The 15,414-nt window shown below is 41.4% G+C and overlaps 1 protein-coding gene across 1 annotated transcript; it reads right to left on the bottom strand.

Moving 5' to 3' along the window:
* Window positions 1-11,052: 11,052 nt before the first annotated feature.
* Window positions 11,053-15,045, bottom strand: LOC109239542. The gene is made up of 3 exons (XM_019406123.1): window positions 14,983-15,045; window positions 14,063-14,206; window positions 11,053-11,316 (listed from the first exon to the last, which is right to left on the bottom strand). Exons 1-3 carry the CDS (start codon window positions 15,043-15,045, stop codon window positions 11,053-11,055), a joined length of 471 nt encoding a protein of 156 aa, XP_019261668.1.
* Window positions 15,046-15,414: the final 369 nt, after the last annotated feature.

The raw sequence follows: 15,414 nt of genomic DNA, 5'->3' as shown, positions 1-15,414 counted from the left end.
TTGGGGGGCACTGACATGAAATGCATAATACATATATATACATAAGCTTTTTAAAAACATACGCCTCTGTGGGCATCATCATCATCATATCATACCCGGCCTCAAAGAGGACTCGGTAAAAACATACGCGGCCATCATAAGGCTCGGTAGAATCATACCCGGCCACGTGGAGCTCGGTAAACCCAACTGATCAGTGGTTGCACAATAGGTGCCATACCCGGCCGACTATAGCGCGGCTCGGTAGAGTAAAGTAGATACATATATAATGCATGCTGGACTCATGGAGTCACGTTCTAAACCTTTTGGAGTGACATAAGGTCATTGCACCATCGATTAACATTATGGACATCATACCATCAATATGAACTTCACTAGGACTCAAGGATCATATATACTTTCTTGGAATAACTTTGTAAGGAAAGAATAACATGGACAACCTTAGTTGCTAGGAGTAGATTCATTATGAAATAGCGTATCGTTTATGTTCGTTTCACTTTAGATCATGCCAAAAGAATGAAGGAAGAGCCTTAACATACCTTAAACATGTTGAGTCCTTAATACCTTCTAAGCAACTCTTCAAACAAGTCAACTCGATCTATCATAGCATAAGGAGATTCAAAATCAGTGTTGAGCAAAGGCTAAGTCTGTAACTTAAGCTAGTAGCTCATCTACGTAAATTCGGGCAGCATCTCCCTTGTAACAAGGGCCTCCTCCAATACCATATACCAACAACAACAGCCAGGGAAGTCCAGCAACCTATAAATATCAATAACAAGACACCATATAACAACAACAAGTCACAACTATTTCACGACGAGCGGCAAGCTCCGATTGGAATCTGTATAACCCATATCACCCCTTATAGACTTCTTACATTAATTTAAAACTATCATTAACATGATAATGAAGTCATTCATCAATGATTCCATCCTTATACCATATATTTATAACAAAGGAAACAATCCTCAACTCCAACTATCTTCAATTAGTAGCTTTATTCACTAGTTCATGTCTACTCCATCCATTTAACTTAATCAACATCAAGATAACCTTAAGCACATGCAAGAACACAATACACACAACTCCTATAGTAACTTCAAGTCGAAATCGAAGTTATATTCAGCTCACAACAACCCTCAATAGCAATACAACACCATAGAAGTGACTTAAGCTAATCCAAGTACTATCTTGTAGTTTATCATCCTAACAACTTAACCAACATACAAGCAAGCTTAAGCACAATTAGTAGGCTGTTATACTCACCTATACAGCGGCAACAACTTGGAATTTCATCCAAATACAGCCCACAACAATCCTCAATGACAACACAACCTCAAAGAGGTGTTGTTCTTCACTAGAACTAAGTTTTGATGTTGAAATATGGTGTAATTACTTTGGAATCACTTCAAACCCTTGTGGAATCTGTTTAGAAGGGTTAGGAGAAGTTTGGAGACGAAGTTGAGTTGAAAATAAGTGAAAAATAGGCGTCCAAATCGTTTATAAATTGAAGTAGGTCAACCACCGCCTAAGTGGGTCCCATAGGGAGCTGCTTGCGCGGTCTCGCGAAAACACGAATATCTCTCTACTCCGATGTCGTATTGACGAACGGTTTAATGCGTTGGAAATTAGACTCGTAGATCTTCAATTTGATATGTAGATCATCCATTGATTCCAAGTATATTGGGAGAAAAGTGCATCTACATTTGACCTAAATTTCAGCACATTATGAATGCAACTTGTGATGACCTTTGCTAACTTTTGTTCCATAACTCGTTTGACTTAAAAACATAACACACGACTATCATACGACTACAATAACTCATAAATTAACCTCCTCATCATGTTAATCACCCTAGTCTCACCCCAAAAGAATATGTTATAACATTCCAAACTTGTCGATTTTTGACGAAACTTATTTTCTTCAATTCGTTTAGCGACTAAGCTTTCCAACCCTTTTGGTACTTGTTATTCATGATCTTAAATATTTGTAACCTCCAAGGTAACATGATTAACTTACTTTATTTGCTTCCAAATATAATCTCATTTTCGAGCTTACATCAATGACTTACGACGTACTCTCACGTATGAAAACTTGGGGTGTAACATATATGATGGACTACGGGACGGTATCCCGGGAGATCTACTGGATATTTGTAATTGGGAGTACAGGACGGTATCCTGGAAGGTGCCCCGGTTGTTATCTCTGTGTTGAGCTGTATTTCTTTCCAACATCGTAACATTTGCTACCTTATGTCATGCAGTATGTACGACTGTGTTCTTGTATGAGCGCCTAGCGACTCTTCTTCCCTTTTTCCTCCATCTTTTAGCCAATCTCTAAGCCTCACTTTATGAACATATACAGAATTATGACAAGCTGTCCCTCTAGGCTTCTATAGGTGTACTGATATCTTTCTCTTGGTACTTTATCGAACTTAAGACTATTGTTATCTCTTGTTTCATAGCCTTGTATATCTATCCTTATGGATTTACTACATCTAGGTAGGTTATACTATACNAATTCAACAACCTTAACCCTTTTTATACAGTTCATGATTCAATTAACACAAATAATTACTAAGTCATAATACTGAAACTCTGAAATATAATTAAAACATGCGGAAAACCCAAGTAGAAATACTACTACACAGCCCGAAGAATCCGGTGTCACAAGTCTGAGCCTCTAATACACGGGTGTCAACCTACTACATATTGCTCTAAAGAAATGCGAAAATAAAGCAAATAGGTTAGATGGGAAGATCAGGACTGCGGACGTCATGCAGCTACCTTGATGCTCCCAGATATGATGCTCGGCAGAGAAATCCTCACTCAGCCTCAGTGGGTGCACATAGATCTGCACACAAGGTGCAGGGAGTAATGTGAGTACTTCCAACCCAGAGAGTAATAAACATAAATAAGGGTTGAGAGTAAGAAATCCTGGATAGGCACAATGTAAGCTATAATTACAGCAGTTTAATCCAGATAATATCAACTCAATAAACCAATGAAAACAATGATGCTACAACAGATAAGTAAATGAATGACAATCAATTAAGACATGCAACAAATAGTACGGTACTCTCTAGTACCTGCTGCGGCGTGCAGCCCGCTCCATTTATTTATCGTCGACGGCGCTCACTGGGGGTGTGCAGACTCCGGGAGGGGCCCCTTACGGCTTAAGCGCAATATCAAGCCATCTCGTGGCATCCATTAGGCCCTAAGCCTCATATCAATATCAATATAATACTGCTGCGGCGCGCAGCCCGATCCCATACTCAGTCCAGAATCATATAAGCCCCTCGGGCACAATAATATAGAAATATTCAGCCCAAACTTCATTAGAAATATTATTTAAGTTCCAAGTTTTGAGAAAAAGTGGCTGAGTTTGCAAAACAGTACTAAATACTAGGACTGAGTTCAATTGTCTGAAAATATGGTAAGAAACCAGTAAAAACAATCCCTGAAGGATTCAATCAGTTGGCACGAGGCCAAATTATGACAATTAATCCATTTTTATAAAGATCTCACTAAGCTTCAATCAATTAGGTAGTAATTTTATTAAGCGGGACGGACCAAGTCACGATCCCCGACGGTGCTCTACCCCACGCCCGTTATCCGGCGTGCAAGTCAGCTCAACATAGCACTACAATGTGCAAATTCGGGGTTTCAAACCCTCAACACAGCACTTACATCTATTACTAACCTCAAGCCGGCCAAAATCCTGGCTCGCTATACCCTTGCCTCTCAAATCGACCTCCTCGCGCGTCGAATCTGACCAAAACCACAAAGAATACGTCACATTATGCTATAGCATCAATACCCAATCGAAAATAATCGAAAAACATCAATAATCCCGAAATTGACAAAACCCGAGCCCCGGGCCCACTTCTCGAAACTCAGAATTTTTTACAGAAAAGTATTCTTCATCTTCTCCCGATTCCGTACATATAAAGAACACCAAAATCGGAGTCCGTTTGACCCCTCAAATCGACCCCTAAAGGTCTCATAATCTCAGGCCCCAAAATCCTATTTTTCTACTATTTTTCATGAATTAAAGGCTGGGATTATGGTCTATAATCACCCATAAATGAGTTTTAATAATCAAATCACTTACCTCTGAATAACCTGAAATTGTGCACATACATCCCAAATCACCTAACGAAGCTACAGCAACTCTCGGAATTCCATTCCGACCCTCGGATCAAAATTTCACCTATCAACCGGAATTCCCCAAAATACTAACTTCGCCAATTCAAGCATAATTCTACACCGGACCTTCAAAATCACTTCCGATCATACTCCTAAGTCACAAATCATCCCCCGAAGCTAACCGAATCGTCGGAATCCACATCCGAGCCCTCTAACTCATAGGTCAACATATGGTTGACTTTTCCAAAACAAGCCTTCCTTAAAGAGACTATGTGTCTCATTTCCTTCCAAAAATCAACCCAATTCAACTCCTTCACACAAGACACTGATAATGAAGCATAACGAAGCAGGAAATGGGGGAAACAAAGCGGTTCTCATGAGACGACGGGTCGGGTCGTCACAAAAAGCTTCACCGAATCAAGCCAGAATTCACACTTTGAAAATTTTGCATACAACTTCTTTTCTTTCAAGGTATCGAGCACAATCCTCAAATGATGCTCATGATCCTCCCATCTGCGGGAGTACACCAAGATGTCATCAATAAATACAATGATGAACGAATCAAGATATAAATGGAATACACTATTCATCAGGTGTATAAATGTTGCTGGGGCGTTGGTCAGCCTAAATGACATCATAAGGAACTCGTAGTGACCATACCTAGTCATAAAGGCAGTCTTCGAAATATTCGAATCCCGAATCATTAGCTGATGATAACCTAACCGCAAATCAATCTTTGAGAAAACTCTAGCGCTCTGTAGTTGATCAAACAAGTCATCAATACGTGGAAATGGATATCTGTTCTTCAATGTAACCTTGTTAAACTGCCGATAATCAATCCACATGCGCATAGAACCATCCTTCTTCTTCACAAACAAGACTGGAGCACCCTAAGGTAACACACTACATCAAATGAAACCCTTATCAGGCAACTCTTGCAACTACTCCTTTAACTCCTTCAACTCCACCGAGGCCATATGATATGGTGGAATAGAAATGGGTTGAGTGCCCGGTAATAAGTCAATACCAAAATCAATATCTCTATCGGGCGGCATGCCCGAAATATCTGCCAAAAATACATTTGGATAGTGTCTCACCACTGGAATTGACTCAAAGGTAGAAGTATCAACACTGACATCTCTCACAAAGGCTAGGTATGCATCACACCCTTTCTCAACCATCCGTTGTGACTTAAGGAAGGACACAACCCTGCTAGGTACATAATCCAATGTACCCCCCCCCCCCCCCACTCTAACCGTGGAAATTTTGGCATAGCAAGGTCACTGTCTTGGCATGACATTCAAGAATAGCATGATGGGGCGAAAACCAGTCCATGCCCAAGAAAGCATCAAAGTCTACCATACTAGGCAACAATAGATCAACTCTAGTCTCAAAACCACCAATAACAACTAAATATGACCGATACACACGGTCAACAACAATAGAATCTCCCATAGGCATGAACACATAAACAAGAGAACTCAAAGAATCACGAGATAAACCCAAATACAGAGTAAAGTAAGATGATACATATGAGTAAATGGAGCCTGGATCGAATAAGACTGATGCATCTTTATGGCAAATTGGAACAATACCTGTGATAACAGCGTCTGATGCAACCACCTCTCTCCTACCCGGAAAAGCATAACATCTAGCCTGTCCTCCCCCTCTAGGGCGACCCTTGCCCACCTGACCTCCACCCCTAGCTGGCTGTGTAGGTGGAGCGGCAACCGGAGCAGTAACCACGACCTGAGAAGTCTGGGGACCCTATGGAATACGTGGATCGTGAGTAGTCGGTAGAGGTGCACCCTGCCTGAGTCTAGGGCAGTCCCTCACCATATGACGAGTATCACCACACTCAAAACAATCTCTTAGAAGACGTGGCTATTGAAACTGGCTCGGTCCTGGTCTATTGGACTGACCACTGAAAGCGACCCACGCAGGAGATGCACTAGACATTGGCGGTTGTATAATGTGCAACCTAAAACCTGGGAGTAGCCGGAGTACTACTGGAAGCTGGAAGTGCTGATTGAACTGGACAACTCACATAGCCTCTACCATGATGGGATGCAACTGGGGCACAGGCACCACTATATCCGCCAGAATTTTGAGGCCTCTTGGCCTCCCTGTCCTCTCTCTCCCGGCCCAGCATATCCTCTAATCTCCATGCAATCTCTACTACCTGCTGATATGAGGTATCTGTCTCTGACTCTCGAGCCATGTCGAATCTAATACCATATTTAAGCCTCTCAATAACTCGACAGGCTCGCTCTCTAACTATGGAAACCAAGGCAGGTGCATGTCTAGACAACTCACTGAATCTGATAATTACTCTGGTGCAGCTGCTCAAACTCTATGCGCCATGCATCCTGAAGGCTCTAGGAAAATCTCTCAAGAACATCTCTAAAAAATGAGCCCATGTGAGTGAAGTTGCATCGACTGGGCTGCCCTCCTTGTAAGTCCGCCACCACTGATACGTTGGTCTCGACAGCTGGAATGTACTAAAAGCAACTCCGCTCGTCTCCACAACACCCATGGTGCAGAGAATGTAGTGGCACTTCTCCAGAAAACCCAGTACATCCTCTGTAGCTAGGCCGCTGAAAGTAGGAGGGTGGTACTTCTTTTACCTCTCAAGTCTAAGTTGCACCTCCTTAGATGTTATTGCCCTAACCTCAGGCTGAACTGGAATAACTGAGTACACTGTTACAACCTCTGGGACCTGGTCAACATGGACCTGCTGCTCTAGGTTACGGGTCGCGAGAGTCTGAGCTCCTCCCCCAGCCTGAGATGTGGCTGGTGCAAGTTGAATCAACCCCGCCTGAGCTAGAGTACCAAACATGCTCAAGAACTATGCGAGGGTCTCCTGAAGTGCAGGGGTGGCAACATGTGCCTCAGGTGCTTTCCCCCCAACTGGAGCTACTGGTGGCTCCTCAGTCATAGCTCAGGCAGGTGCTCTAGATGCACCACGTGCCTCTCCTCGGCCTCTGCCCCAGCCCAAGCCTCTCACGGCTCTAGCAGGGGGCGCGGGTGTCTGATCATCGGATCCAGCGATGCGTGTCCTTACCATCTGTGAGAGAATAGAAAAATAAAGATTTAGAATTTTCGAAGTCAACAAATTCGCATGATAAATCAAAGAAGTAAAGTTTCCTAACAAATCCATAGCCTCTCGAAGATAAGTACAAACTTCTCCGTACCGATCCGCAAGACTTTACTAAACCTGCTTATGACTTGTAACACCTATGAACCTAGAGCTCTTATACAACTTGTCACGACCCCAATCTCTCTCTATAGGATGTCATGATGGCACCTAGTATCTAAGACTAGGTAAACCTAACATAGATGAAGAATTAACAAAAATAATAACAAACTTCCAATTAAACCAACATCTATCATAAAAAGGACTCTACAATACAACTTAAAATAGAACCCAAAATCTGATGAGACCGAGTCACAAATTCTACATGAGTATACTAAAACATTCCTAATACATCAATATCTATAATAGGAGTATGCAATAGAAACTAAGATAAATGGTGGCTCCGAGGCCTGCAAACGCGGGCAGGTATACCTTGAAGTCTCCGATCCAAGCTCAACTCACAAATGCCTTGGTTGGTATGAAGTACCTGGATCTGCACAAAAAGATGTGCAGAAGCGTAGTATTAGTACACCACAATTATACCCAATAAGTATAAAGTCTAACCTCGGTAGAGTGGTGACGAGGTCAGGTCAAGACACCTACTGGAATAAATAATGAAGCTGAACATGTATGATACAATATAATCATGGAAACAAGGAATGAAACAATGAAGAAATACAACAAGATAAGCTACATCAAAAGTTAAGGCAATAAAGGCATCAAGGTAGGAAAACACCTAATAAGAACACCAAGGAAATGATGCAAACAAAACACAGGTGATGTAAATAAAAGAACAACAAGAATTATGTCCGCAGTACCGCCTCGTATCTTATTTCACAATCACAATCACAATCTTTCCTATCGCGGAGCCTTGCATCTAGTTTTAAAAATAATTTTTTTCCAAAATAGCTACCCGCGTTTTAGCCCACGTTATCATACCACGTGGCTTCAAGTAGTTCCCTTACTAGCAATACACGTATCGAGCCCACCTTATCTCACCGCATGCGTATCAACCCTTATCCTTATACCACCGCATGTGTATCAATATCACAATACATAACAAATCTCACCTCAAGCGTCCAAAACCACTGCTTGCCAAAGAAGTCAACAATAACTATATTTCCACAATAAATAGCCCATGGCTAAACGACAATGTGAACAAGAGTCTCAACAATAGCAACCGAAAGTGAATGGCTTAACAAGAAGGGTATTTCAACAACTTACAACTTTGCCTCAATGTGATCACGACTTTTACAGCTTCAACACCAAACTCAACAATGAGATACTCCAAGAAATAACAACTTCAAGTAAGGCAACTCAATAGTTGAATATTTAACAAGCCAATAAGGAAATAGTAACTTCAACTAAGCGTGTAAGGGAAAATAACAAGTAAGAGATGAGACAAGTATTAACAATGTCAAGTAAAGCATGTAAGGCTAGATTAATGATGATGAATATAGCATGTTATGACAATTTAACTAAAGGTATCAAAAGAGTCTACATAGCTTAAATCGGTCAATTACCACATTTAGCCCGTGTATCCACTCGTCACCTTGCGTACACGGCTTTCACGTACCACAATTAACAAAAAATAACACCAATCTTAAGGGGTAATCGCCCCCTCCCCCCAAAAAGTTAGGCAAGACACTTACCTCAAAACACGCTAACTCAATCCACTAGTAAACCTTTTCCGCGAATATCAAACTACGAACGGCTCTATTCTAGCCAAAATAACTTTATAACATACACACAAACTATAGAAAACTATTCCGGACAAAAAAGTTGTAATTTTTAAAGAAAAACAAAAACTCAACCCCGGGCTCACATCTCGGAACCTGACCAAACTTACAAAATTCGAACACCGATTATATACGTCCAACCCTTCTAAAATTATTCAATTCCAGCCTCCGATCGCCTTTCAAATCCTCCAAATATAGCTTATGAAGTTTTCAAAAAAATCCCAATTTTTCCAATGCGAAATACTAATTAAATGGGAAAAACAATGATGGATTCATGTATAATTGTCGAATTCGAGTTAGAATCACTTATCCCGATCAACTCCTTGAAAATATCTTCAAGAATCACCCAAAACCGAGGTCTCTAGCACGAAAGATGAAAATGGAACAAAACCCTTGATTTGGAAATAATATACTGCTACCCAGTTATTGCCTTACGCGATTGCGGAAAAGCAATCGCGATCGTAGTGAACAATTTCTCTCATCTCACAAAACCTCTTACGCGATCACGTGAACTCATTCGCGAAGGCGGTGACTAGCGTTCCTCAGCTTATACGATCGTGTTCCAGGCCACGCGAACGTGAAGAACATCGCATGCCTCCCCACTGCCTCTCCTTCCTTATACGCGAACGCGGTTCCACGCACGCGCTCGCGATGCAAAAGCTCCCTAACCATCGCGATCACATCCCTGTCTTTGTGAACACGAAGAGTAAAACTCCATCACTCACTAAGTCTCTACGCGATCACGGTATAATCTTCGCGAACGCGATGAAGGAAACCAGAAACTCAAAAACCCAGCAATCCCATTTCAAGAACAAATGGTCCGAACTCCATTTGGAACACGCCCGGGGCCCTCGGTACCCCGTTCGAATATACCAACAAGTCCTAAAATTTGATACAAACTCGCTCGAAGCCTTAAATCACATTGAACAATACTAAAACCACGAATCGCACATCGATTCAAGCCTAATGAACTTATGAACTTCTAACTTCTAAAACTAATGCCGAAACACTCCTAACCAATTCCGATTGACCTTAAATTTTGCACGCAAGTCATTATTGACACAATGGACCTATTCCAATTTCCGAAACTAAGAAATGGACCCGATATAAATAAAGTCAACTCTCGGTCTAACTTCTCATTCTTCCAAATGTTCAACTTTCCAACTTTCGCCAATTCAAGCCAAAATGGCCTACGGACCTCCAAATCTATATCCGGACATACGCTTAAGTCTAAAATCACCATACGAAGCTATTAGAACCATCAAAACTCCATTTTGGAGTTGTCTACGCAAAAGTCAAACTCCGATCAACTCTTTTAACTTAAGCTTCCAACTTTGGGACTAAGTGACCCATTTTAATCCGAACCTCACCCGAAACCAAACCAACCACCCGACATGTCACATAACCACAATATAACATAGAGGAGGCATTAAATAGGGGAACAGGGCTAAAATACTCAAATATGACTGGTCGGGTCGTTACACCATTTGAATACTGGACTGATAACTATTGCTGTTGACGAACTCTGCTAGAGGTAAAAGCTGGTCCCATGAACCTCCGAAATCAATAACATAAGAACATATCATGACCTCCGAGATCCGAATAGCGTGCTTGGACTTTCCGTCCATCTGAGAATGAAATGAGGTACTAAGCTCGACACGCGTGCCCAACTCACACTACACGACTCTTCAAAAATGTAATGTAAAAGGCGTACCTCGGTAAGAAATAATGTAAATGGGCACGTTGTGCAGTCGGATAATCTCCGGAATGTAAATCTGAGCCAACCGCTATGAAGAATAGGAAGTCATCACCAGAATGAAGTGTGCAGACTTAGTCAGCCGTTCCATATAACCTAGACTGTGTCATGCTTCCTCAAGGTCCATGGTAAGCCTACCACACTATAGTGATGCACTCCCACTTCCACTCAAGTATCTCCAATCTCTGAGTCAATCCACCAAGTTTCTGATGCTCGTACTTCAGTTGTTGACAATTTAAACACCGAGATACATAAGCAACAATATGTTTCTTCATTCACTGCCGCCAATTGTGTTGTTTCAAGTCACTGTACATCTTCGTGTCACCTGGGTGAATGGAATAGCGCGAACTATGAGCCTCCTCGAGGATCAACTCTCTCAATCCATCAATATTACGAACACAAATCTGGCCTTGAAGCCGCATAACATCATCATCACCAACTGCAACCTCCTTAGCACCACCCCGCTGCACCGTGTCCTTCAACACCAACAAGTGAGGATCATCAAACTGGTGAGCCATGATACGCTCCAACAATGAGGACTGTTCCACAACACAAGTAAGAACCCGATTGGGCTCCAAAATATCCAATCTCACAAATCGATTGACAAAACCTTAACATCCATATCTAGTGGCCTCTCCATTACCGGTAAATATGCCAAACTACCCATGCTCTCAACCTTCCTACTCAATGCTTCGACCACCACATTGGCCTTCCCCGGATGATGTAATATAGTTATATTATAGTCTTTCAACAACTCTAATCATCTCCGCTTTCACAAATTAAGGTCTTTCTGCTTGAACATGTGCTGGAGACTCCGATGGTCGGTATATACCTCACATGGAACATCGTATAGATAGTGCCTCCAAATCTTCAGCACATGAACAATGGCTGCCAACTCTAAATCATGCACAAGGTAATTCTTCTCATGAACCTTCAACTACCGAGATGCGTAGGCAATCACCCTACCGTCCTGCATTAACACCACACTAAGAAAAATACACAACGCATCATAATACACAGTGTAAGATCCCGAGCCTATATGCAACACTAAGGTCACGACCCAAAATCCACTATAGGTCGTGATGACGCATAACACCGCCATCAAGCAAGCCAATGTTGATTGATCCACTTAGTTACTCATTTTTTAATTACTTTTGTAATCATATTTCCATTAATTAAATAATATGAAATAGAATTTACAGGATGAAACAATGATAGTTACGTGAACTACCATACCAAACCCCCAGTAGGAACCCCCAAGACCCGGTGTCACAAGTGCATGAGCATCAACTAGGAAATATGATAACATACAACACCTGTCTAGAATACAAATTAGACAGGAGAATGTAAATAACTCTGATGGGGACTCTGTATGTTGCGGATTCGTACATGGAATACAGCTCACCGTAAGTCTCCGCAATAGCCGTGCCTCTACGCCCACAAGACCACTAAACATATATGTACCTACACAAAATGTGCAGCAAGTGTAGCATGAGTACGTAAATCAACACGTATCCAGTAAGTATCTAGTCTAACCTCGAAGAAGTAGTGACGAGGGGTCGACTTCGACACTTACCATGGGCTAACAATAAAGTACCGAAATTATAATTAAGCATGGATTATGTAAATACAGCTGAAAACTCAATAACAAAAACTACATAAACAATTCTTTCACTATGGTAAATCCCAAATTAATTTCCATCATTTAACAAATTAATCTCTCAAGCCAATGAAACAATATCAATTACAATTGGGCTTCTATGCACAAATTATGCCGAGGTCGTACGGCCCGATCCAACATACAAATATATAAACTGTGCGTTGCCGAGGGTCGGATGACACGAACCATAGATGCATTTATTAAGCTACCGAGGCGAACGCCCCGCTCCCATGAGAGTAGTGGAATTTACCTCGCTTGTGGAATATACTTGCAACGCGAGTGAACATAGATTTCTCAAAGTTATCGTAATATTCCTCAATTTTTTCCAAGAATAAGAAATTCAAACTGAAAACTTTTAAATCCTGAAATCCTTAATCCCAGCTCTATTCAAGGCAAATAATAAGCATAATCAAATAACGGTGTCAACAAGGCATGGTGTAAACCTAAGACTACCCGGACATAAGCATAATTAGTAGCTATGCATGGACTCCCGTCACCTCGTACGTACGTAGCCCCCACAATTAGTAGCAAACAATAATTCAAATCACCTATGGATTGAATTCCCTCTTACAAGGTTAGACAAGAGACTTACCTCGTCTTAAAGCCCACTTTCTGGTCATAATTTCGCTCTAAAGCTGGTGCCGTTCAATCCGAAACTAGTCAAACAACGTGCAAATTAATCAAAAATTATACTCCAATGCTTGAAATTTAACAATTTATAAAAATTTCCAACTCCGCTCGAAAAGTTGGAGGTGGGGCCCACGTCTCAGATGCCGACGAAACTCACAAAATCTGACAACCCATTCAATTACGATTTCAACCATACTAATTTCATTCAAATCAGACTCCGTATCGGTATTCAACACTCAAAAATTTCTTTGTAAAATTATAGAAATTTATTCCGTTTTCTTATTGAAAAATCAATAATCTAATGCCGAAAATGAAGATTAATCCATGAAATATAATCACAAGTGAGTCAAGAATGCTTACCCCAAGTTTGTGGTGAAATTCCTCTCCAAACTCGCTAAATCCCGAGGTTCTCAACTAAAAATACGAAATAATGGCTCAAAGGTCCGAAATAGAGGACTTATAACACTTCCCCGACTTCCTTCTTCGCGTTCGCGAGCCTCCCATCGCGTTCGCGGTGCACAAAATTTTCAAAAGCTATTTCCAAACTCTTCTCAGACAGCCTCTAGTATAATGGTAATAACTTTTTTACAATACTCCAAATGACAAATGGTTTAAATTTCTGAAAACTAGACACCAAGATCTACAACATTCATGTTTTGGTCATCTCCTAATTCCTTATAGATTTCGAGATATAAGCTGCCAAAGTTAGCCCTATGCAATACAAATTTCTTTTTCGCGATTTCCAAACATCTTCCCGGACAACCTGTAGTGTACCAACCATAACTTTTCGTACAAAACTCCAAACTCCAAATGGTTTGATTTTATGAAAACTAGACACAAAGTGCTACAACTTGCATCTTTGGATCATCTCCAAATTCCTTATAGATTGCGAGATATAAGCTTCCAAAATCGGACGACGGACAACACGAATTCCTTCTTCGCGAACGCGAGAATCTCTTCGCGAACGCGAAGAACAAAGTCCCAGCAGCAAAAACCTTCTTCGCGAACGCGAGAGGCTCCTCGCGAATACGAAGAACAACACTAGACATGAGCAAACCAGCATCTAAAGTAGCCCAAAATGATCCAATAACACCCGAAACACCCCCGAGGCTCTCGGGATCCCATCCAATCACTCCAACCTGTCCCAAAACATGACAAGAACTTTCTCGAGGCCTCAAATCAAACCAAATAACATGGAAATCATGAATTACACCCCAATTCAAGCTTAATGAACTTTAGAGCTTCAAACTTCTATATTTGATGCCGAAACCTATCAAATCATGTCCGATTGACCTCGAATTTTGCACACAAGTCACATTTGACATTACGGACCCACTCCAACTTCCGGAATCGGAATCGGAACCAGATATAAAAATGTCCACCCCAGGTCAAACTTCCCAAAAACCTTCAAATTTTTAACTTTCGCCAAATGACCCCGAAATGACCTACGGACCTCCAAATCCACATCCGGACGCGCTCCTAAGACCAGAATCACCACACGGAGCTATTCCTTGGCTCCGAATCCCAAATGGACATTGATAACATTAAAATACACTTCAACCCAAATTTATAAAATTCTTCCAAAATGCCAACTTTCCACAATAGGCGCCGAAAAGCTTCCAGGTCATCCAAAACCTTATCCGGACATACGCCCAAGTCCAAAATCATCATACAAACCTGTTGGAACCTTCAAATCCCAATTCCGAGATCGTTTACTAAATAGTCAAACCTTTGTCAAACCTCCAACTTAAAGCTTCTAAAATGAGAATTTTCTTTAAAATCAACTTCGAACTTTCCAAAATTCAATTCCGACCATACGTGTAAGTCATAATACATGAAGTGAAGCTACTCAAGGCCTCAAAACTCTGAACGACATGCTAGAGCTCAAACGACCGGTTGGGTTGTTACCACTAACACGAGGGTTGTAGCCAATGTAGTCTTGAGCTTCTGAAAGCTCATCTCGCACTCGTCGGGCCATCTGAAAAGAGCACCCTTTTGGGTCAACTTGGTCAACGAGGCTAAGATTGATGAAATCCCCTCCATGAACCAGCGATAATAACTCGCAAAATCCAAGAAGCTCCGAATCTCTATAGTCGAAGTAGGTCTAGGTAGTCTAAACTACCTCAATCTTGTTACGATTCACCTTAATGCACTCGGAAGATACAACATGGCCTAAAAGGCAACCGATTCCAACTAGAACTCGCACTTCATATATTTGAACTCGTGAGATTATGGATGGTTGGGATCTACCCTTAGATTCGGGTTTTTACCATGTGGGGCCGAATTAACTTTTGTTGAATTTTGGGGATTGATTAAAGTTTGAAGCTTTATTGTTTGGAACTAATTC

Source organism: Nicotiana attenuata, unplaced genomic scaffold (assembly GCF_001879085.1).
Source record: "Nicotiana attenuata strain UT unplaced genomic scaffold, NIATTr2, whole genome shotgun sequence".
NCBI lineage: Eukaryota > Viridiplantae > Streptophyta > Magnoliopsida > Solanales > Solanaceae > Nicotiana > Nicotiana attenuata.
The sequence above is the reverse complement of the archived record's forward strand: the minus strand, read 5'-3'. Positions and strand labels throughout refer to the sequence as shown.

Bases quoted from the DNA above. Each gene is read 5' to 3' on its own strand.
- LOC109239542 (XM_019406123.1), bottom strand. From the start codon at position 15,045: ATGGCCCGACGAGTGCGAGATGAGCTTTCAGAAGCTCAAGACTACATT. The intron at 14,207-14,982 runs GTTAGTGGTAAC...GTTTTGGGACAG, and splicing joins ACATTGGCTACAACCCTCGT to GTTGGAGTGATTGGATGGGA. The intron at 11,317-14,062 runs GTTTTTGCTGCT...GTTGTGGAACAG, and splicing joins CTCTCGCGTTCGCGAAGAAG to TCCTCATTGTTGGAGCGTAT.